At 45.0% G+C, this 24000-nt stretch overlaps 1 protein-coding gene across 1 annotated transcript in view; it reads left to right on the top strand.

The window, feature by feature from the left end:
• LOC138852540 (uncharacterized) overlaps positions 1-24000 on the top strand; it is a 46272-nt gene that overhangs the window by 11228 nt on the left and 11044 nt on the right. The window contains exon 2 of the mRNA XM_070083866.1: positions 18367-18499. Coding sequence (XP_069939967.1) covers positions 18367-18499 — 133 coding nt within the window. The remainder of the gene's footprint in view (positions 1-18366; positions 18500-24000) is intronic.

Below are 24000 nucleotides of genomic sequence, written 5' to 3'. Positions count from 1 at the left end.
TGTCAGTCACAGGTGTACATGATCACGCACATGTGTCAGTCACAGGTGTACATCACCACGCACATGTGTGTCAATCACAGGTGTACATGATCACGCACATGTGTGTCAATCACAGGTGTACATCATCACGCACATATGTGTCAATCACAGGTGTACATCATCACGCACATGTGTGTCAAACACAGGTGTACATCATCACGCACATGTGTGACAATCACAGGTGTACATCGTCACACACATGTGTGTCAGTCACAGGTGTACATCATCACGCACATGTGTGTCAATCACAGGTGTACATCATCACGCACGTATGTGTCAATCACATGTGTACATCATCACACACATGTGTGTCAGTCACAGGTGTACATCATCACGCACATGTGTGTCAATCACAGGTGTACATGATCACGCACATGTGTGTCAATCACAGGTGTACATCATCACGCACATGTGTGTCAATCACAGGTGTACATCATCACGCACATGTGTGTCAATCACAGGTGTACATGATCACGCACATGTGTGTCAATCACAGGTGTACATCATCACGCACATGTGTGTCAATCACAGGTGTACATCATCACGCACATGTGTGTCAATCACAGGTGTACATCATCACGCACATGTGTGTCAGTCACAGGTGTACATCATCACGCACATGCGTGTCAATCACAGGTGTACATCATCACGCACATGTGTCAATCACAGGTGTACATCATCACGCACATGTGTGTCAATCACAGGTGTACATCATCACGCACATGTGTCAATCACAGGTGTACATCATCACACACATGTGTGTCAATCACAGGTGTATATCATCACACACATGTGTGTCAGTCACAGGTGTACATCATCACGCACATGTGTGTCAATCACAGGTGTACATCATCACGCACATGTGTGTTAGTCACAGGTGTACATCATCACGCACATGTGTGTCAGTCACAGGTGTACATCATCACGCACATGTGTGTCAATCACAGGTGTACATCATCACGCACATGTGTGTCAATCACAGGTGTACATCATCACGCACATGTGTGTCAATCACAGGTGTACATCATCACGCACATGTGTGTCAATCACATGTGTACATCATCACGCACATGTGTGTCAATCACAGGTGTACATCATCACGCACATGTGTGTCAGTCACAGGTGTACATCATCACGCACATGTGTGTCAGTCACAGGTGTACATCATCACGCACATGTGTGTCAATCACAGGTGTACATCATCACACACATGTGTGTCAATCACAGGTGTACATCATCACACACATGTGTGTCAGTCACAGGTGTACATCATCACGCACATGTGTGTCAATCACAGGTGTACATCATCACGCACATGTGTGTCAGTCACAGGTGTACATCATCACGCACATGTGTGTCAGTCACAGGTGTACATCATCACGCACATGTGTGTCAATCACAGGTGTACATCATCACGCACATGTGTGTCAGTCACAGGTGTACATCATCACGCACATGTGTGTCAATCACAGGTGTACATCATCACGCACATGTGTGTCAGTCACAGGTGTACATCATCACGCACATGTGTGTCAGTCACAGGTGTACATGATCACGCACATGTGTGTCAATCACAGGTGTACATGATCACGCACATGTGTGTCAATCACAGGTGTACATCATCACGCACATGTGTGTCAATCACAGGTGTACATCACGCACATGTGTGTCAATCACAGGTGTACATCATCACGCACATGTGTGTCAATCACAGGTGTACATCATCACGCACATGTGTGTCAATCACAGGTGTACATCATCACGCACATGTGTGTCAATCACAGGTGTACATCATCACGCACATGTGTGTCAATCACATGTGTACATCATCACGCACATGTGTGTCAATCACAGGTGTACATCATCACGCACATGTGTGTCAGTCACAGGTGTACATCATCACGCACATGTGTGTCAGTCACAGGTGTACATCATCACGCACACGTGTGTCAATCACAGGTGTACATCATCACACACATGTGTGTCAATCACAGGTGTACATCATCACACACATGTGTGTCAGTCACAGGTGTACATCATCACGCACATGTGTGTCAATCACAGGTGTACATCATCACGCACATGTGTGTCAGTCACAGGTGTACATCATCACGCACATGTGTGTCAGTCACAGGTGTACATCATCACGCACATGTGTGTCAATCACAGGTGTACATCATCACGCACATGTGTGTCAGTCACAGGTGTACATCATCACGCACATGTGTGTCAATCACAGGTGTACATCATCACGCACATGTGTGTCAGTCACAGGTGTACATCATCACGCACATGTGTGTCAGTCACAGGTTTACATGATCACGCACATGTGTGTCAATCACAGGTGTACATGATCACGCACATGTGTGTCAATCACAGGTGTACATCATCACGCACATGTGTGTCAATCACAGGTGTACATCACGCACATGTGTGTCAATCACAGGTGTACATCATCACGCACATGTGTGTCAATCACAGGTGTACATGATCACGCACATGTGTGTCAATCACAGGTGTACATCACGCACATGTGTGTCAATCACAGGTGTACATCATCACGCACATGTGTGTCAATCACAGGTGTACATGATCACGCACATGTGTGTCAATCACAGGTGTACATCATCACGCACATGTGTGTCAATCACAGGTGTACATCATCACGCACATGTGTGTCAGTCACAGGTGTACATCATCACGCACATGTGTGTCAGTCACAGGTGTACATCATCACGCACATGTGTGTCAATCACAGGTGTACATCATCACACACATGTGTGTCAGTCACAGGTGTACATCATCACGCACACGTGTGTCAATCACAGGTGTACATCATCACGCACATGTGTGTCAGTCACAGGTGTACATCATCACGCACATGTGTGTCAATCACAGGTGTACATCATCACACACATGTGTGTCAGTCACAGGTGTACATCATCACACACATGTGTGTCAGTCACAGGTGTACATCATCACACACATGTGTGTCAGTCACAGGTGTACATCATCACGCACATGTGTGTCAATCACAGGTGTACATCATCACGCACATGTGTGTCAGTCACAGGTGTACATCATCACACACATGTGTGTCAGTCACAGGTGTACATCATCACACACATGTGTGTCAATCACAGGTGTACATCATCACGCACATGTGTGTCAATCACAGGTGTACATCATCACGCACATGTGTGTCAATCACAGGTGTACATCATCACGCACATGTGTGTCAATCACATGTGTACATCATCACGCACATGTGTGTCAATCACAGGTGTACATCATCACGCACATGTGTGTCAATCACAGGTGTACATCATCACGCACATGTGTGTCAATCACAGATGTACATCATCACGCACATGTGTGTCAATCACAGGTGTACATCATCACGCACATGTGTTACATAGTTATAACAATTAATTTCATGTGGAAATAAACAGCTGACAATTAATTATTAATTATTAATTATTAATTATTAATTATTAATTATTAATAATTAATTATTAATTATTAATTATTAATTATTAATTATTAATTACATTCAACTTTGTTGAGGTTCCAATTGTTTGCAAGAAATATTTCGACAACTAATACCAAACTAATGTAAATGTTTTCCTCGTAGGCCTTTTATTAGAGCCTTTTTAAATTATAAACCTTTCCTAATATAGGCTATTTTATTATAGGTCTTTTTTATTGCAGGTCTTAGTAAAGGCTTTTTCATTATAGGCTCTTTTCATTATAGGCCTTTTATAGTATAGGCCTTTTCTCATTACAGTACTTTTATATTATAGATATTTTTTATTATTGGCCTTTTTATTGAAGGTCTTTTTATTAGAGGCCTTTTATTATTGGTATTTTTATTATATGCCTTTTTATAGGCCTTTTTATTATAATCCTTTTTTATTAAAAACCATTTTTATTATAGACTTTTTATTATAGCCCTTTTTGCTTAACTTTTTTATTATAGGCCTTTTTGATCATAGGCCTTTTTTATTATAGGTCTTTTTCCATCATAGGCCTTTATTGGAGGGTCGCTGGATTTCTCAGTCATTCGCGTACGATGTAATGCAACGTTTTGGAAAGTTTTTCTCTAAACATCTCGCCTTCACAGCAGGCTGTATCAGTCGAGCACAGAGGTGATGAGTACTGAGACAACAGAAGCAGTGGCGAGGCCGAGGTAAGGGGGTCAGTCCCTCAACCTGGAAGATATGGTTCCAGGGGGGTCAGTCCCTCAACCTGGAAGATATGGTTCCAGGGGGGTCAGTCCCTCAACCTGGAAGATATGGTTCCAAGGGGGTCAGTCTCTCAACCTGGAAGATATGGTTCCAGGGGGGTCAGTCCCTCAACCTGGAAGATATGGTTCCAGGGGGGTCAGTCCCTCAACCTGGAAGATATGGTTCCAGGGGGGTCAGTCCCTTAACCTGAAAGATATGGTTCCAGGGGGGTCAGTCCTTAAACCTTGAAGACGTAGTTCCAGGGGAAGGGGTCAGTCCCCCAACCTTGAAGACGTGCTTCCAGGGAAGGTCAGTCCCTCAACCTTGAAGACGTGCTTCCAGGGGATTAGTCCCTCAACCAGGAAGACATGGTTCCAGGGGGGTCAGTCCTTAAACCTTGAAGACGTAGTTCCAGGGGAAGTGGTCAGTCCCTCAACCTTGAAGACGTGCTTCCAGGGAAGGTCAGTCTCTCAACCTTGAAGACGTACTTCCAGGGAAGGTCAGTCCCCCAACCTTGAAGACGTGCTTCCAGGGAAGGTCAGTCCCTCAACCTTGAAGACGTGCTTCCAGGGAAGGTCAGTCCCCCAACCTTGAAGACATGCTTCCAGGGAAGGTCAGTCCCTCAACCTTGAAGACGTGCTTCCAGGGAAGGTCAGTCCCTCAACCTTGAAGACGTGGTTCCAGGGAAGGTCAGTCCCTCAACCTTGAAGACGTGCTTCCAGGGAAGGTCAGTCTCCCAACCTTGAAGACGTGCTTCCAGGGAAGGTCAGTCCCTCAACCTTGAAGACGTGCTTCCAGGGAAGGGCAGTCCCCCAACCTTGAAGACATGCTTCCAGGGAAGGTCAGTCCCTCAACCTTGAAGACGTGCTTCCAGGGAAGGTCAGTCCCTCAACCTTGAAGACGTGCTTCCAGGGGAGGTCAGTCCCTCAACCTTCAAGACGTGCTTCCAGGGAAGGTCAGTCCTCCAACCTTGAAGACGTGCTTCCAGGGGATTAGTCCCTCAACCATGAAGACATGGTTCCAAAGGGTCAGTCCTTAAACCTTGAAGACGTGGTTCCAGGGGGAGGGGTCAGTCTCCCAATCTTAAAAACATGCTTCAAGGAAGGTCAGTTCCTCAACCTTGGCACATGTTCGACCTTAAATATACATCCCTCCCAAATCCCCCTCCCCCATCCCCTCCCCCTTCCCCAGGTTGGGAAAGATAGTGGAGACGCAGAGATCCAGGGAGTTTTAATTTATAAGAGCGAGTTCAGGCGATATCTCCCGGAAGACTTATTGCAGAAGGTGTGTGATACTTAACCTGTGTGAGGTGGAGACTGATGGCAGGGTGGTAGGTAGGGAGGGAGGGGGGAAAATAAGGGGAGGAAGAGGAGGAGGAGAAGGAGAAAGAGGAGGAGGAGGAGGAGGAGGATGAGGAAGAAGAAGAGAATAAGAAGTAATGACAAAGAGGAAGGCTGTAAGAGGAACAGGAAGACATTCATAAGAACAGGGACCTGTTTACAAGTTGGTGGTGAGCAATGTTCCGAATTGGTATGGAGGTGTTCGAACCAGGTGATGAGGACTGACCTTAAAACAGCTGGCTCTGTGTTCGGAAAATGTGCTCGGAATAACTCCCCTCACTCGAGCTCACAAAATATCAAACTAGTTGGACGTGTTTCGAACATTCGGAGGACACAAGTTTCGAACATTCGGAGGACACAAGTCACCGAATTGACACCTGTCAATTCTTGCAATATTTTCCTAAAAATTCTCAGTGTAAAAATTCCAGCCAGATTCTGTGCCTGGCAGTGTGTCCACAAAGTCTCTTTCAGATTGCTAAGAATTTTTGTCAAGCAAAATGATCACAGATAAAAGGAATTTTGATGTATGTGATAGTTGGACTATCGTAGATAGTACTATGTTACCTCAGCAACCTTAACCTCTGCACAAGTAACACTTGTACACCTGTGGTGATCAGTAACACATGCACACCTGTAGTGATCAGTAACTCTTGTACACCTATAGTGACCAGTAACACTTGTACACTTATAGTGACCAGTAACACTTGTACACCTGTAGTGACCAGGAACACTTGTACATCTGTATTGACCAGTAACACTTGTACACTTGTAGTGACCAGTAACACTTGTACACCTGTAGTGATCAGTAACACTTGTACACCTGTAGTGACCAGTAACACTTGTACACATGTAGTGACCAGTAACACTTGTACACCTGTAGTGATCAGTAACACTTGTACACCTGTAGTGACCAGTAACACTTGTACACCTGTAGTGACCAGAGACACTTGTACACTTGTAGTGATCAGTAACACTTGTACACCTATAGTGATCAGTAACACTTGCACGCCTGTAGTGATCAGTAACTCTTGTACACCTGTAGTGACCAGTAACACTTGTATACCTGTAGTGATCAGTAACACTTGTATACCTGTAGTGATCAGTAACACTTGTATACCTGTAGTGATCAGTACCACTTTTACACCTGTAGTGAACAGTAACTCTTGTACACCTGTAGTGACCAGTAGCACTTGTATACCTGTAGTGATCAGTAACTCTTGTACTCCTGTAGTGACCACTAACACTTGTACACCTGTAGTGACCGGTAACACTTGTACACTTGTAGTGATCAGTAACACTTACACACCTGTAGTGACCAGTAACACTTGTACACCTGTAGTGATCAGTAACATTTGTACACCTCTAGTGATCAGTAACACTTGTACACCTGTGGTGATCAGTAACACTTGTACACCTGTGGTGATCAGTAACGCTTGAACACCTGTGGTGATCAATAACACTTGCACACCTCTAGTGATTAGTAACACTTGTACACCTGTAGTGATCAGTAACACTTGTAAACCTGTGGTGATCAATAACACTTGTACACCTGTGGTGATCAATAACACTTGCACACCTCTAGTGATTAGTAACACTTGTACACCTGTAGTGACCAGTAACACTTGTACACCTGTAGTGACCAGTAACACTTGTACACATGTAGCGATCAGTAACACTTGTACACCTGTAGTGACCAGTAACACTTGTATACCTGTAGTGATCAGTAACACTTGTACACCTGTAGTGATCAGCAACACTTGTACACCTGTAGTGATCAGTAACACTTGTACACCTATACTGATCAGTAACACTTGTACACCTGTAGTGACCAGTAACACTTGTACACCTGTAGTGACCAGTAACACTTGTACACCTGTAGTAACCAGAAACACTTGTACACCTATAGTGATCAGTAACATTTGTACACCTATAATGATCAGTAACACTTGTACACCTGTAGTGATCAGTAACACTTGTACATCTATAGTGATCAGTAACGATTGTACACCTGTAGTGGCCAGTAACACTTGTACACCTATAGTGATCAGTAACACTTGTACACCTGTAGTGACCAGTATCACTTGTACACCTGTAGTGACCAGTAACACTTGTACACCTGTAGTGACCAGTAACACTTGTACACCTGTAGTGACCAGTAACACTTGTACACCTGTAGTGACCAGTAACACTTGTACACCTGTAGTGACCAGTAACACTTGTACACCTGTAGTGATCAGTAACACTTGTACACCTGTAGTGACCAGTAACACTTGTACACCTGTAGTGACCAGTAACACTTGTACACCTGTAGTGACCAGTAACACTTGTACACCTGTAGTGACCAGTAACACTTGTACACCTGTAACCAGTAACACTTGTACACCTGTAGTGATCAGTAACACTTGTACACCTGTAGTGACCAGTAACACTTGTACACCTGTAGTGACCAGTAACACTTGTACACCTGTAGTGACCAGTAACACTTGTACACCTGTAGTGACCAGTAACACTTGTACACCTGTAGTGACCAGTAACACTTGTACACCTGTAGTGACCAGTAACACTTGTACACCTGTAGTGACCAGTAACACTTGTACACCTGTAGTGACCAGTAACACTTGTACACCTGTAGTGACCAGTAACACTTGTACAACTGTAGTGACCAGTAACACTTGTACACCTGTAGTGACCAGTAACACTTGTACACCTGTAGTGACCAGTAACACTTGTACACCTGTAGTGACCAGTAACACTTGTACACCTGTAGTGACCAGTAACACTTGTACACCTGTAGTGACCAGTAACACTTGTAGTGACTAACTTTACTACTATGAGTATTACCACTTTTACTACCAGCTCTACTACTGCTAATAACACTACTACTAATCCTACTAGTACTACTAATACCACTATTACTACTACTACCACTACTACTGCTACTAATACTACTATTACTACTACCACTACTACAACCAGTACTACTACTACTACTACGCTAACTACTACCACCACTGCGACTACTACTGCTACTACTACTACTACCACTACTACTACCACCACTACTACTACTACCACTACTACTACTACTACTACTACTACTACTACTACTACCACTACTACTACTACTACCACTACTACTACTACTACCACAACTACTACTACCACAACTACTACTACCACAACTACTACTACCACGATTACTACTATTACTATTATTAGTAATACTACTACAGTAGTAGTACTACTACTATTACTAGTACTACTGCTACTGTTAGTACTTCTACTACTACTACAACAACTATTAGTATTACTACTTCTACTAATACTACTATAATAACAACAATAATAATAATAATAATAATAATAATAATAATAATAATAATAACACTACTTTTTCTCCCACCCCAACCACCATCGTGTCTCCCCCCTCCTCCACCCACCCTCTACACTATTATATTCCTGCCTTCTCAGCGTCTCCGACCCAGCTGTAACTTGACAATGGGTCACGACGGAACGAAGCCTCGTCATAATGTTGTTCTTCTGTGTGTGAGATTCTGCTGAGTGTCCTGAGTGAGGCTTCCAGTGCCATCACCTACTCTAGGTTTCACTGCCAGCTTCAACACTCAATACGTATACATGTATATATATATATATATATATATATATATATATATATATATATATATATATATATATATATATATATATATGTATATATATATATGTATATATATATATATATATATATATATATATATATATATATATATATATATATATATATATATATATATATATATATATATATATATATATTTGTGTTTGTGTGTGCGTACTCACCTATTTGTGGTTGCAGGGGTCGAGTCTTAGCTCCTGGCCCCGCCTCTTCACTGGTTGCTACTAGTTCCTCTCTCTCCCTGCTCCATGAGCTTTATCATACCTCGTCTTAAAGCTATGTATGGTTCCCGCCTCCACTACGTCACTTTCTAGGCTATTCCGCTGCCTGATAACTCTATGACTGAAGAAATACTTCCTAACATCCCTTTGATTCATCTGGGTCTTCAACTTCCAATTGTGACCTCTTGTTTCTGTGTTCCCTCCCTGGAACATCCTGTCTTTGTCAACCTTGTCTATTCCGCGAAGCATTTTATGTCGTTATCATGTCTCCCCTGGCCCTCCTGTCCTCCAGTGTTGTCAGGCCGATTTCCCCTAATCGTTCTTCATAGGACATTACCCTTAGCTCTGGAACTAGCCTTGTTGCAAACCTTTGCACTTTCTCTAATTTCTTGATGTGCTTGATCAAGTGCGGGTTCCAAACAGGTGCTGCATACTCCAGTATGGGCCTGACGTACACGGTGTACAGTGTCTTGAATGATTCCTTACTAAGGTGTCGGAAGGCTGTTCTCAGGTTCGCCAGGCGCCCATATGCTGCAGCAGTTATCTGGTTGATGTGTGCTTCCCGAGACATGCTCGGTGTTATACTCACCCCAAGATCTTTTTCCTAGAGCGAGGTTTGCGGTCTTTGGCCACCTAGCCTATACCCCGTCTGCGGTCTTCTGTTCCCTTCCCCGATCTTCATAACTTTGCATTTGGCGGGGTTAAATTCGAGAAGCCAGTTGCTGGACCAGGTCTCTTTGAAGTCCTGCCTGATCCTCAACTGATTTAATTCTCCTCATTAACTTCAAATCATCTGCGAACAGGGACACTTCTGAGTCTAACCCTTCCATCATGGCATTCACATATACCAAAAGTAGCACTGGTCCTAGGACCGACCCCTGTGGGACCCCGCTCGTCACAGGTGCCCAATGTGATCCCTCATCACGTACCATGACTCGTTGTTGCTTCCCTGTCAGGTATTATCTGATCCATTGCAATGCCCTTCCTGTTATATGCGCCCGATCCTCTAGCTTCTGCACTAATCTCTTGTGAGCAACTGTGTCAAAGGCCTTCTTGCAGTCCAAGAAGATGCAATCAACACACCACTCTCTCTCTTGTCTTACTTCTGTTACTTTGTCATAAAACTCCAGAAGGTTCGTGACACAAGATTTGCCTTCCATGAATCCGTGCTGGTTGGTGTTCATACTCTTGTTCCGTTCCAGGTGCTCCACCATTCTCCTGATAATCTTCTCTATAACTTTGCATACTATACACGTCAGTGACACAGGTCTATAATTTAGCGCCTCTTTTCTGTCTCCTTTTTTAAAAATGGGAGCTACATTTGCAGTCTTCAATACCTCAGGTAGTTGCCCAGTTTCCATGGATGTTTTGAAGATTGTGGTAAGTGGCACACACAGCATATCCGCTCCCTCTCTAAGGACCCACGGGGAGATGTTGTCCGGTCCCATTGCCTTTGAGGTATCGATGTCCCTTAGCAGCTTCTTCACCTCCTCCTCATTTGTATGTATGTCATCCAACACTTGTTGTTATATTCCTTGCTGGTGTCCCCCTCTGTTCTGTTTCCCCAGAGGCCTTCCTGTCTCCACTGTAAATTCTTCTTCAAATCTCATGTTAAGCTCCTCACATACCTCTTGATCGTTTCTTGTGATTTCCCCACCTTCTTTCCTCAGCCTGATCACCTGGTCTTTGACTGTTGTCTTCCTCCTAATGTGGCTATACAGCAGTTTCGGGTCAGACTTGACTTTCGATGCTATGTCGTTTTCGTACTGACGCTGGGCCTCCCTCCTTATCTGTGCATACTCGTTTCTGGCTCTTCTACTAATCTCCTTATTTTCCTGGGTCCTTTGCCTCCTGTACCTTTTCCATTCTCTGTTGCACTTAGTTTTTGCCTCCCTCCACCTTCGGGTAACCCAAGGACTCGCTTTGGTCTTCCTATTATTTCTATTGCTCTTGGGAACAAACCTTTCCTCTGCCTCCTTGCACTTTGTTGTTACATATTCCATCATCTCGTTTACTGATTTTCCCACCAGTTCTCTGTCCCACTGAACCTCCTGCAAGAAGTTCCTCATACCTGTGTAGCCCCCCCCCCCTTTTAATTTGATTTTTCCCATTCAATTACTGTTACCCTCTCGACTTGTAACTCTACTATGTAATCAAAACTCAGAACCACGTGATCGCTAGCTCCAAGGGGCCTCTCGTAAGGAATGTCCTCAGTGTCTGAACTGCTCAGGGTGAACACAAGATCCAGTCTTGCTGGCTCATCCTCCCCTCTCTCTGTCTGATAGTGTCCCTGACATGTAGATGCATGACGTTTTCAAGTACCACATCCATCATCTTGGCTGTCCATGTTTTGGGACCCCCATGAGGCTCCAGGTTTTCCCTGTCGATCTCCTTGTGGTTGAAATCGCCCATTACCAGTAACTTTGCTCTGCTCGAGTGAGCTCTTCTTGCCACCTCAGCCAGTATGTCTACCATCATTCTGTCGTTTTCTTCATACTCCTCTCTTGGCCTACTGCAGTTCTGTGGTGGGTTATACATACTCCAATGACTACTTTACGTTCCCCGGACTGAAATGTACCTACTATGTAGTCCCTTCCTCCAATCATGTCCATGCCTTCAATTTCCTCAAATCCCCATCGGTTTTTTATGAGCAGTGCAACCCCTCTACTCCTTCTATCTTTCCTCAGGATCTGATATCTCGGTGGAAAGATTGCGTCTGTTATTGTCTCAGTGAGTTTCGTTTCTATGAGTGCTATGATGTCTGGGGATTTCTCGCTGATTCTTTCGGGCCACTCCTCATACTTATTCGTTATTCCGTCCGTGTTTGTGTACCAAACCTTTAGCTTCTTTTCTATCGCTGTGGTCCTGGGAGAATATTGGGGTTGGGGGAGTGGGAGCCTTGGTAGGGGCCTATGGGGGGCTGTGGTGTGGGTGGGATTTGTGATGAGGGGGTGGGGTCAGAATCCCCATAGGGGGCAGCTGTAGGGGTGAGGTTTGTGATGTATTGGTTGGTGGCAGAGGGAACAGTGTATGGGTTTTGGTTTAGATTGCTCAGCTGCGTTGGGGTTGTCGTGGTTGGAGTTCTTCTGCGGGAGTTTCTGCGGGGTGTGTTTGCCCTTCCTCCTGTGTCTAGGTCCTGCTCATCTTCATCATTGCCTCTCATTCCTCCTTGCATCTCTGTACCCTCTCTTTCAGTGTAGTTCTTTCTTCTTGTTTTCTGTCTCGATCGAGGTACACTCTCCAGTACCCCGGTTTGTCCCTCAGTCGTGCTTTCTCTTGCAGGATCCTGGTTCGAGCTGATTCATCCTCGAACCAGGATCCTGCAAGAGAAAGTGTGTGTGTGTGTGTGTGTGTGTGTGTGTGTGTGTGTGTGTGTGTGTGTGTGTGTGTGTATGTGTGTGTGTGTGTGTGTAATTATATGTATATATACGTGTATATTTATAGATATATATCAACTTTCACTCAATGTCTGAATATAGTTAAAAATTCATAAAAAAAAAAAAAACAGTAAGCCAGTGTTGGTGGCTGAGCCAACACCGGCTTACCAGTGTTGGCTCAACCACCGACAAGAATTAAAAATTGAACTATGTATTTTTTATGCATCGTTTTTTATAAAGCAAGAATTAAGCTTAAAATTTAATTAAGCTTAATTATGAGTCGTAAATTTTACATAAAACGAAACAAAAAATGTAATTAATGTGGATAGACGGTGTATATGATTCATATATATATATATATATATATATATATATATATATATATATATATATATATATATATATATATATATATATATATATATATATATATATATATATATATATAAACATTATATGTTTGTATAAGTTAGTATAAGTAGAAATAAAGAAGATTTTACTATGGCACAGTGCCAGTAGTGCAGAGAGATGAAGGCACTCTCAAGCTCACTCTTTGTTCTCTTTGTTGATGGCACTTAACTCTTGTATGAGAGAGAGTTTACTCTTTCTTTTTACTCTTGTGTTGCTTTCTGCTTCTCCTGCGTTTATCATCGTTAACCTTGTTTACCCTGCCTTTTATCCTCATTAATTTCGTTTACTCTTCCTTATGTTCTCAGACTAGGCTGACCCCGAGTCTTAATTTATTATTATTATTATTATTATTATTATTATTATTATTATTATTATTATTATTATTATTATTATTATTATTGTTATTATTATTATTGTTGTTATTATTATTATTATTATTATTATTATTATTATTATTATTATTATTATTATTATTATCATTATTACTACCAACAACAACAATAACAGCAATACTAATAATAATAATAATAATAATAATAATAATAATAATAATAATAATAATAATAATAATAATAATAATAATAATATATGTCTATGAAGATTAGGTGAATCACAGAACTGACGAGGAGAAAAAGGTGAGTGGTACAGTGAGGAGTCTGTGGAGACAAAGAACTTTGTCCAGGGAAGCAAAGAGGGAAATGTATGAGAGTATAGTTATACCAACACTCTTATATTGTTGTGAAGCATGAGTAGTGAATGTTACAACGAGGAGAAGGCTGGAGGCAGTGGAGATGTCATGTCTGATGGCAATGTGTGGTGTGAATATAATGCAGAGAATTCGTAGTTTGGAAATTAGGAGGAGGTGCAGGATTACCAAAACTTATCCATAGAGAAGGTGGGGGAGAGGTCGGCCTAGGAAAGTTTGAGGGAGGGGGTAAAGGTGGTTTTGTGTGCGAGGGGCTTGGACTTCCAGCAGGCATTGGTGAGCGTGTTAGATAGGAGGGAATGGAGACAAATAGTTTTTAGGACTTGACGTGCTGTTGGAGTGTAAGCAAAGTAACATTTATGAAGGGGTTCAGGGAAACCGGCAGGCCGGACTTGAGTCCTGGAGATGGGAAGTACAGTGCCTGCACTCTGAAGGAGGGGTGTTAATGTTGCAGTTTAAAAACTGTAGTGTAAAGCACCCTTCTGGCAAGACAGTGATGGAGTGAATGATGGTGAAAGTTTTCTTTTTTGGGCCACCCTGCCTTGGTGGGCCACCCTGCCTTGGTGGGCCACCCTGCCTTGGTGGGCCACCCTGCCTTGGTGGGCCACCCTGCCTTGGTGGGCCACCCTGCCTTGGTGGGCCACCCTGCCTTGGTGGGCCACCCTGCCTTGGTGGGCCACCCTGCCTTGGTGGGCCACCCTGCCTTGACGGCCGATGTGTTAATATAAAAATATAAATATTATTATTAATACTATTATTATTATTATTATTATTATTATTATTATTATTATTATTATTATTATTATTATTATTATTATTATTATTATTGTTGTTGTATTCTTGGGAAAATGCAAAACCGAGACAGTGAGTTTTGATCCAAGGAAAAGGAGGCGTAGCTCCAAATCCCTTTGATCAAGAGACCGTGAGGAGCGTCAGAGCTTGAAGGTTGATAATCCCAGCACAGTAGTAACAACCTCGACCTTCTTCACCTCCTCTCTTCCTACACTTTATTTATTCAATGTTTTTGTATTTTCTGTTTCTTGCTTTTCATTTTTTTTTGTATTTTTGTCTCTGTTTTCTTGTTTTTTTATTTTTGTATTTTTATGTCTTCTTCATCTCGTTTTTCTGAATTTTTTTGTGTCTGTTTTCTTGTTTTTTTTATTTTCTATGTCTTTGTTTTCTTGTTTTTTTTATTTTCTATGTCTTTGTTTTCTTGTTTTTTTTATTTTTTATGTCTTTGTTTTCTTGTTTTTTTATTTTCTATGTCTTTGTTTTCTTGTTTTTTTAATTTCTATGTCTTTGTTTTCTTGTTTTTTTTTATTTTCTATGTCTTTGTTTTCTTGTTTTTTTTATTTTCTATGTCTTTGTTTTCTTGTTTTTTTTTTATTTTCTATGTCTTTGTTTTCTTGTTTTTTTATTATTTATGTCTTTGTTTTCTTGTTTTTTTTATTTTCTATGTCTTTGTTTTCTTGTTTTTTTTATTTTCTATGTCTTTGTTTTCTTGTTTTTTTATTATTTATGTCTTTGTTTTCTTGTTTTTTTTATTTTCTATGTCTTTGTTTTCTTGTTTTTTGTGCTTTTGTGTCTGTGTTTTCTTGTTTTTTTTTTGTATTTTTGTGTCTTAATTTCCTTGTTTTTTATTGTTTTCTGTGTATTTGTTTCCTTGTTTTTAACCTGGGTATGAAATATTTCCTGGGAGTCAGTGTAAGGGGTCACCTGCTCCTAATTATGGCACCTTCTCAGTGCCATCTTAGGTGCCTTGAGTGTTAGGTTAAGCAAAACACGATTCTGAGCCAAGGTGCACCTATGTGTGTGTCTGGTGCACCTATGTGTGTGTCTGATGCACCTGTGTGTGTGTCTGGTGCACCTGTGTGTGTGTCTGGTGCACCTATGTGTGTGTCTGATGCACCTGTGTGTGTGTCTGGTGCACCTGTGTGTGTGTTTGGTGCACCTATGTGTGTGTCTGGTGCACCTATGTGTGTGTCTGATGCACCTGTGTATGTCTGGTGCACCTGTGTGTGTGTCTGGTGCACCTATGTGTGTGTCTGGTGCACCTATGTGTGTGTCTGATGCACCTGTGTGTGTGTCTGGTGCACCTGTGTGTGTGTCTGGTGCACCTGTGTGTGTGTCTGGTGCATCTGTGTGTGTGGTGTACCCGTGTGTGTCTGGTGCACCTGTATGTGTGTCTGGTGCATCTGTGTGTGTCTGATGCACCTGTGTGTGTGTCTGGTGAATCTGTGCGTGTCTGGTGCACCTGTGTGTGTGTGTCTGGTGCATCTGTGTGTGTTTGGTGCACCTGTGTGTGTGTCTGGTGCACCTGTGTGTGTGTCTGGTGCACCTGTGTGTGTGTCTAGTGCACCTGTGTGTGTGTCTGGTGCACCTGTGTGTGTGTCTTGTGCACCTGTGTGTGTCTTGTGCACCTGTGTGTGTGTCTGGTGCACCTGTGTGTGTGTCTGGTGCACATGTGTGTGTCGGGTGCACCTGTGTGTGTGTGTGTCTGTTGCAACTGTGTATGTGTCTGGTGCACCTGTGTGTGTGGTGTACCTGTGTGTGTCTGGTGCATCTGTGTGTGTGTCTGGTGCATCTGTGTGTGTCTGGTGCACCTGTGTGTCTGATGCGATGTGTGTGTCTGGTGCACCTGTGTGTCTGATGCGATGTGTGTGTCTGGTGCACCTGTGTGTCTGATGAAACTGTGTGTGTCTGGAGCACATGTGTGAGCATTGCAGGTGTGTGTCTGGTGCACCTGTGTGTGTCTGGTGCACCTGTGTGTGTCTGGTGCACCTGCGTGTCTGATGCGCATGTGTGTGTCTGGTGCACCTGTGTGTCTGATGAAACTGTGTGTGTCTGGAGCACATGTGTGAGCATTGCAGGTGTGTGTCTGGTGCACCTGTGTGTGTCTGGTGCACCTGTGTGTGTCTGGTGCACCTGTGTGTGTCTGGTGCACCTGTGTGTCTGATGAAGCTGTATGTGTCTGGAGCACTTGTGTGAGCATTGCAGGTGTGTGTCTGGTGCACCTGTGTGTGTCTGGTGCACCTGTGGGTCTGATGCACCTGTGTGTGTCTGAAGCACCTGTGTCTGGTGCACCTGTGTGTGACTGGTACACCTGTGTGTGTCTGAGGCACCTGTGTGTGTCTGGTGCATCTGTGGGTCTGATGCACCTGTGTGTCTCTGGAGCACCTGTCTGAGCGTTGCAGGTGTGTGTCTGGCTTACCTGTGTGTGTCTGGTGCACCTTTGTGTGTGTGGAGCACCTGTGTGGCCGTTGCAGATGTGTGTCTGGAGCACCTGTGCGTGTCTGGCGCACATGTGTATATCTGGCGCAGCTGTGTGTGCCTTGAGCACCTGTGTGTGTCTGGTGCACCTGTGTATCTGATGCACTTGTGTGTGTCTGATGCACCTGTGTGTCTGGAACACCTGTGTGAGCGTTGCAGGCGTTTGTCTGGCGCACCTGTGTGTGTGTCTGGAGCACCTGTGTGTGTCTGGTGCACCTGTGTGTGTCTGGTGCTCCTGTGTGTGTCTGGTGCACCTGTGTGTCTGATGCACCTATGTTTGTCTGGAGCGCCTGTGTGAGCGTTGCAGGTGTGTGTCTGGCGCACCTGTGTGTGTCTGGTGCACTTGTGTGTGTCTGGTGCACCTGTGTGTCTGATACGCTTGTGTGTGTCTGGTGCACCTGTGTGTCTGATGAAACTGTGTGTGTCTGGAGCACCTGTGTGAGCATTGCAGGTGTGTGTCTGGTGCACCTGTGTGTGTCTGGTGCACCTGTGTGTCTGATGAAACTGTGTGTGTCTGGAGCACCTGTGTGAGCATTGCAGGTGTGTGTCTGGTGCACCTGTGTGTGTCTGGTGCACCTGTGTGTGTCTGGTGCACCTGTGTGTGTCTGGTGCACCTGTGTGTCTGATGAAACTGTGTGTGTCTGGAGCACCTGTGTGAGCATTGCAGGTGTGTGTCTGGTGCACCTGTGTGTGTCTGGTGCACCTGTGTGTGTCTGGTGCACCTGTGGGTCTGATGCACCTGTGTGTGTCTGAAGCACCTGTGTCTTGTGCACCTGTGTGTGTCTGGTGCATCTGTGTGTGTTTAGAGCAGTTATGTGAGCGTTGCAGGTGTGTCTATAGCACCTGTGTGAGCGTTGCAGTGTGTCTGGAGCACCTGTGTGAGCGTTGCAGTGTGTCTGGAGCACCTGTGAGCCCCAGGGTCCCTGACGCAAATGTGTCACCTGATAGGTGTGCTGGGTAATTACTCAGGTGAACTCAGGTACTGAGAACTCTCTCTTTTCAAAGATATGCTGTATACTCAGGCACCCATTCTTCCTCAGGTACCGAGAGTTCTCTTTTTTAAGGTATGAGGTGTACTCAGGTACTGATTCCTTCCTCAGGTACCCTGGTGGCAGTAACAGCGGTCAGGGGCTCAACAGCAAGGTTACCCTGTGATGTAACCTCACCAACCCAGGATGACCCCGTGTTACTGGTACTGTGGTACAGAAATGCTTCAGTCACCCCTGTCTACAGGTACTGTCCTTGTCTACTGGAAGTGTCATTGTCTACAGGGAGTGTCCTTGTCTAAAGGGAGTGTCATTATGTATAGGAAGTGTCTTTGTCCACCCACCGTCTAACACACATTAACACAGTCTAACACCCCAAGATAGTATCTAACACCCTCTAACATCGTGTAACACCCTATGACATCGTCTAGCACACATTAACACCGTTTAACACCCCAAGACAGTATCTAACACCCTCTAACATCGTGTAACACCCTATGACATCGTCTAGCACACATTAACACCGTTTAACAGAGTTTAACACCATCTAACACCGTCTAATGCACATTAATGCTGTCTAATACACAAACACTGTCTAACACACAATAACACCACCTAACACATACTAACACCCTCTAACACCGCCTAACACACACTAACACCCTTTATCACCCTCTAACACCGACTAACACACACTAACACCCTTTATCACCCTCTAACACCGACTAACACACAAACACCTACATTCCTCTATTATAACCGACCCAAATTCTTCTCCCAGTGTACACCTCTACACCAAAAACATTCCGCACTTTTTAATTAATTTGTTTTACAGGGCTAAAGCAGCTTTGTAACCCGGGTTTATGGTGATACCTTGATACATATTACCTACCCCATACCCACTAAACTCTTTATATAAACACATTACACACACACACACACACACACACACACACACACACACACACACACACACACACACACACACACACACACACACACACACACACACACACACACAGAGGACACAGGGACAAGGGGTCACAACTGGAAGCTGAAGACTCAGACGAGTCACAGGGACGTTAGGAAGTATTTCTTCAGTCATAGAGTTGTCAGCAAGTGGAATAGCCTAGCAAGTGAAGTAGTGGAGGCAGGAACCATACATAGTTTTAAGAAGAGGTATGACAAAGCTCAGGAAGCAGAGAGAGAGAGGATCCAGTAGCGATCAGTGAAGAGGCGGGGCCAGGAGCTGAGTCTCGACCCCTGCAACCACAATTAGGTGAGTACAATTAGGTGAGTACACACACGCAAGTTGAAGATTCAGATGAATCACAGGGATGTTAGGAAGTATTTCTTCAGCCACAGAGTTATCAGAAAGTGGAATAGTTTGGGAAGTGAGGTAGTGGAGGCAGGAACCATACATAGCTTTAAGAAGAGGTATGATAAAGCTCATGGAGCAGGAAGAGTGACCAGTGAAGAGGCGGGTCCAAGAGCTGTGAATTGACCCCTGCAACCACAACCAGGTGAGTACACACACATACACACACACATACACACACACACACACACACACACACACACACACACACACACACACACACACACACACACACACACACACACACACACACACACACTCACACACACACACACACACACACACACACACACACACACACACACACACACACACACACACACACACACACACACTCACACACACACACACACACACACACACACACACACACACACACACTCACACACACACACACACACACACACACACACACACACACACACACACACACACACACACACACACACACACACACACACACACACACATACACACACACTCACACACACACACACACACACACACACACACACACACACACACACACACACACACACACACACACACACACACACACACACACACACACACACTCACACACACACACACACACACACACACACACACACACACACACACACACACGACTGTTTACACTATCGGATTAAAAATACATCCCCGTGTTATTTTTCCAAGCAATTACTATATAAAAGCGACAGTAACAAACATTGTCAGGACCCAGCAGGTCAGTACAGTGTCAGACACCAGCAAACATTGTCAGGACCCAGCAGGTCAGTACAGTGTCAGACACCAGCAGACATTGTCAGGACCCAGCAGGTCAGTACAGTGTCAGACACCAGCAAACATTGACAGGACCCAGCAGGTCAGTACAGTGTCAGACACCAGCAAACATTGTCAGGACCCAGCAGGTCAGTACAGTGTCAGACACCAGCAAACATTGTCAGGACCCAGCAGGTCAGTACAGTGTCAGACACCAGCAGACATTGTCAGGACCCAGCAGGTCAGTACAGTGTCAGACACCAGCAGACATTGTCAGGACCCAGCAGGTCAGTACAGTGTCAGACACCAGCAAACATTGTCAGGACCCAGCAGGTCAGTACAGTGTCAGACACCAGCAAACATTGTCAGGACCCTGCAGGTCAGTACAGTGTCAGACACCAGCAAACATTGTCAGGACCCAGCAGGTCAGTACAGTGTCAGACACCAGCAAACATTGTCAGGACCCAGCAGGTCAGTACAGTGTCAGACACCAGCAAACATTGTCAGGACCCTGCAGGTCAGTACAGTGTCAGACACCAGCAAACATTGTCAGGACCCAGCAGGTCAGTACAGTGTCAGACACCAGCAAACATTGTCAGGACCCAGCAGGTCAGTACAGTGTCAGACACCAGCAAACATTGTCAGGACCCAGCAGGTCAGTACAGTGTCAGACACCAGCAGACATTGTCAGGACCCAGCAGGTCAGTACAGTGTCAGACACCAGCAAACATTGTCAGGACCCAGCAGGTCAGTACAGTGTCAGACACCAGCAGACATTGTCAGGACCCAGCAGGTCAGTACAGTGTCAGACACCAGCAAACATTGTCAGGACCCAGCAGGTCAGTACAGTGTCAGACACCAGCAAACATTGTCAGGACCCAGCAGGTTAGTACAGTGTCAGACACCAGCAGACATTGTCAGGACCCAGCAGGTCAGTACAGTGTCAGACACCAGCAAACATTGTCAGGACCCAGCAGGTCAGTACAGTGTCAGACACCAGCAAACATTGTCAGGACCCAGCAGGTCAGTACAGTGTCAGACACCAGCAGACATTGTCAGGACCCAGCAGGTCAGTACAGTGTCAGACACCAGCAAACATTGTCAGGACCCAGCAGGTCAGTACAGTGTCAGACACCAGCAAACATTGTCAGGACCCAGCAGGTCAGTACAGTGTCAGACACCAGCAAACATTGTCAGGACCCAGCAGGTCAGTACAGTGTCAGACACCAGCAGACATTGTCAGGACCCAGCAGGTCAGTACAGTGTCAGACACCAGCAAACATTGTCAGGACCCAGCAGGTCAGTACAGTGTCAGACACCAGCAAACATTGTCAGGACCCAGCAGGTCAGTACAGTGTCAGACACCAGCAAACATTGTCAGGACCAAGCAGGTCAGTACAGTGTCAGACACCAGCAAACATTGTCAGGACCCAGCAGGTCAGTACAGTGTCAGACACCAGCAAACATTGTCAGGACCCAGCAGGTCAGTACAGTGTCAGACACCAGCAAACATTGTCAGGACCCAGCAGGTCAGTACAGTGTCAGACACCAGCAAACATTGTCAGGACCCAGCAGGTCAGTACAGTGTCAGACACCAGCAAACATTGTCAGGACCCAGCAGGTCAGTACAGTGTCAGACACCAGCAAACATTGTCAGGACCCAGCAGGTCAGTACAGTGTCAGACACTAGCAAACATTGTCAGGACCCAGCAGGTCAGTACAGTGTCAGACACCAGCAAACATTGTCAGGACCCAGCAGGTCAGTACAGTGTCAGACACCAGCAAACATTGTCAGGACCCAGCAGGTCAGTACAGTGTCAGACACCAGCAAACATTGTCAGGACCCAGCAGGTCAGTACAGTGTCAGACACCAGCAAACATTGTCAGGACCCAGCAGGTCAGTACAGTGTCAGACACCAGCAAACATTGTCAGGACCCAGCAGGTCAGTACAGTGTCAGACACCAGCAAACATTGTCAGGACCCAGCAGGTCAGTACAGTGTCAGACACCAGCAAACATTGTCAGGACCCAGCAGTTCAGTACAGTGTCAGACACCAGCAAACATTGTCAGGACCCAGCAGGTCAGTACAGTGTCAGACACCAGCAGACATTGTCAGGACCCAGCAGGTCAGTACAGTGTCAGACACCAGCAAACATTATCAGGACCCAGCAGTTCAGTACAGTGTCAGACACCAGCAGACATTGTCAGGACCCAGCAGTTCAGTACAGTGTCAGACACCAGCAAACATTGTCAGGACCCAGCAGGTCAGTACTGTGTCAGACACCAGCAAACATTGTCAGGACCCAGCAGGTCAGTACAGTGTCAGACACCAGCAGACATTGTCAGGACCCAGCAGGTCAGTACAGTGTCAGACACCAGCAAACATTGTCAGGACCCAGCAGGTCAGTACAGTGTCAGACACCAGCAAACATTGTCAGGACCCAGCAGGTCAGTACAGTGTCAGACACCAGCAAACATTGTCAGGACCCAGCAGGTCAGTACAGTGTCAGACACCAGCAGACATTGTCAGGACCCAGCAGGTCAGTACAGTGTCAGACACTAGCAAACATTGTCAGGACCCAGTAGGTCAGTACAGTGTCAGACACCAGCAGACATTGTCAGGACCCAGCAGGTCAGTACAGTGTCAGACACCAGCAGACATTGTCAGGACCCAGCAGGTCAGTACAGTGTCAGACACCAGCAAACATTGTCAGGACCAAGCAGGTCAGTACAGTGTCAGACACCAGCAACCATTGTCAGGACCCAGCAGGTCAGTACAGTGTCAGACACCAGCAAACATTGTCAGGACCCAGCAGGTCAGTACAGTGTCAGACACCAGCAAACATTGTCAGGACCAAGCAGGTCAGTACAGTGTCAGACACCAGCAAACATTGTCAGGACCCAGCAGGTCAGTACAGTGTCAGACACCAGCAGACATTGTCAGGACCCAGCAGGTCAGTACAGTGTCAGACACCAGCAAACATTGTCAGGACCCAGTAGGTCAGTACAGTGTCAGACACCAGCAGACATTGTCAGGACCCAGCAGGTCAGTACAGTGTCAGACACCAGCAGACATTGTCAGGACCCAGCAGGTCAGTACAGTGTCAGACACCAGCAAACATTGTCAGGACCAAGCAGGTCAGTACAGTGTCAGACACCAGCAACCATTGTCAGGACCCAGCAGGTCAGTACAGTGTCAGACACCAGCACTATAAATCAATAACAACAACTCTAGTGACAGGAAAACACAAGATGAACAAATAAAGCCAGTAAGCCAGTGTGTCTGTTTGATTTTGATGTAACGAATAAGCCAGTGTGTATGTCTGGCTTTGATGTAACGAATAAGCCAGTGTGTATGTCTGGCTTTAATGTAACGAATAAACCAGTGTGTATGTCTGACTTTAAAGTAACGAATAAGCCAGTGTGTATGTCTGGCTCTGATGTAACGATTAAGCCAGTGCGTATGTCTGGCTCTAATGTAACGAATAAGCCAGTATGTATGTCGGGCTCTGATGTAACTAATAAGCCAGTGTGTATGTCTGGCTCTGATGTAACTAATAAGCCAGTGCGTATGTCTGGCTCTGATGTAACTAATAAGCCTGTGTGT

Source organism: Cherax quadricarinatus, chromosome 11 (genome assembly GCF_038502225.1).
Source record: "Cherax quadricarinatus isolate ZL_2023a chromosome 11, ASM3850222v1, whole genome shotgun sequence".
In the NCBI taxonomy this organism is placed as follows: Eukaryota; Metazoa; Arthropoda; class Malacostraca; order Decapoda; family Parastacidae; genus Cherax; species Cherax quadricarinatus.
Note: the sequence above shows the minus strand (reverse complement) of the source record. Positions and strands in the feature narration are given on the sequence as shown.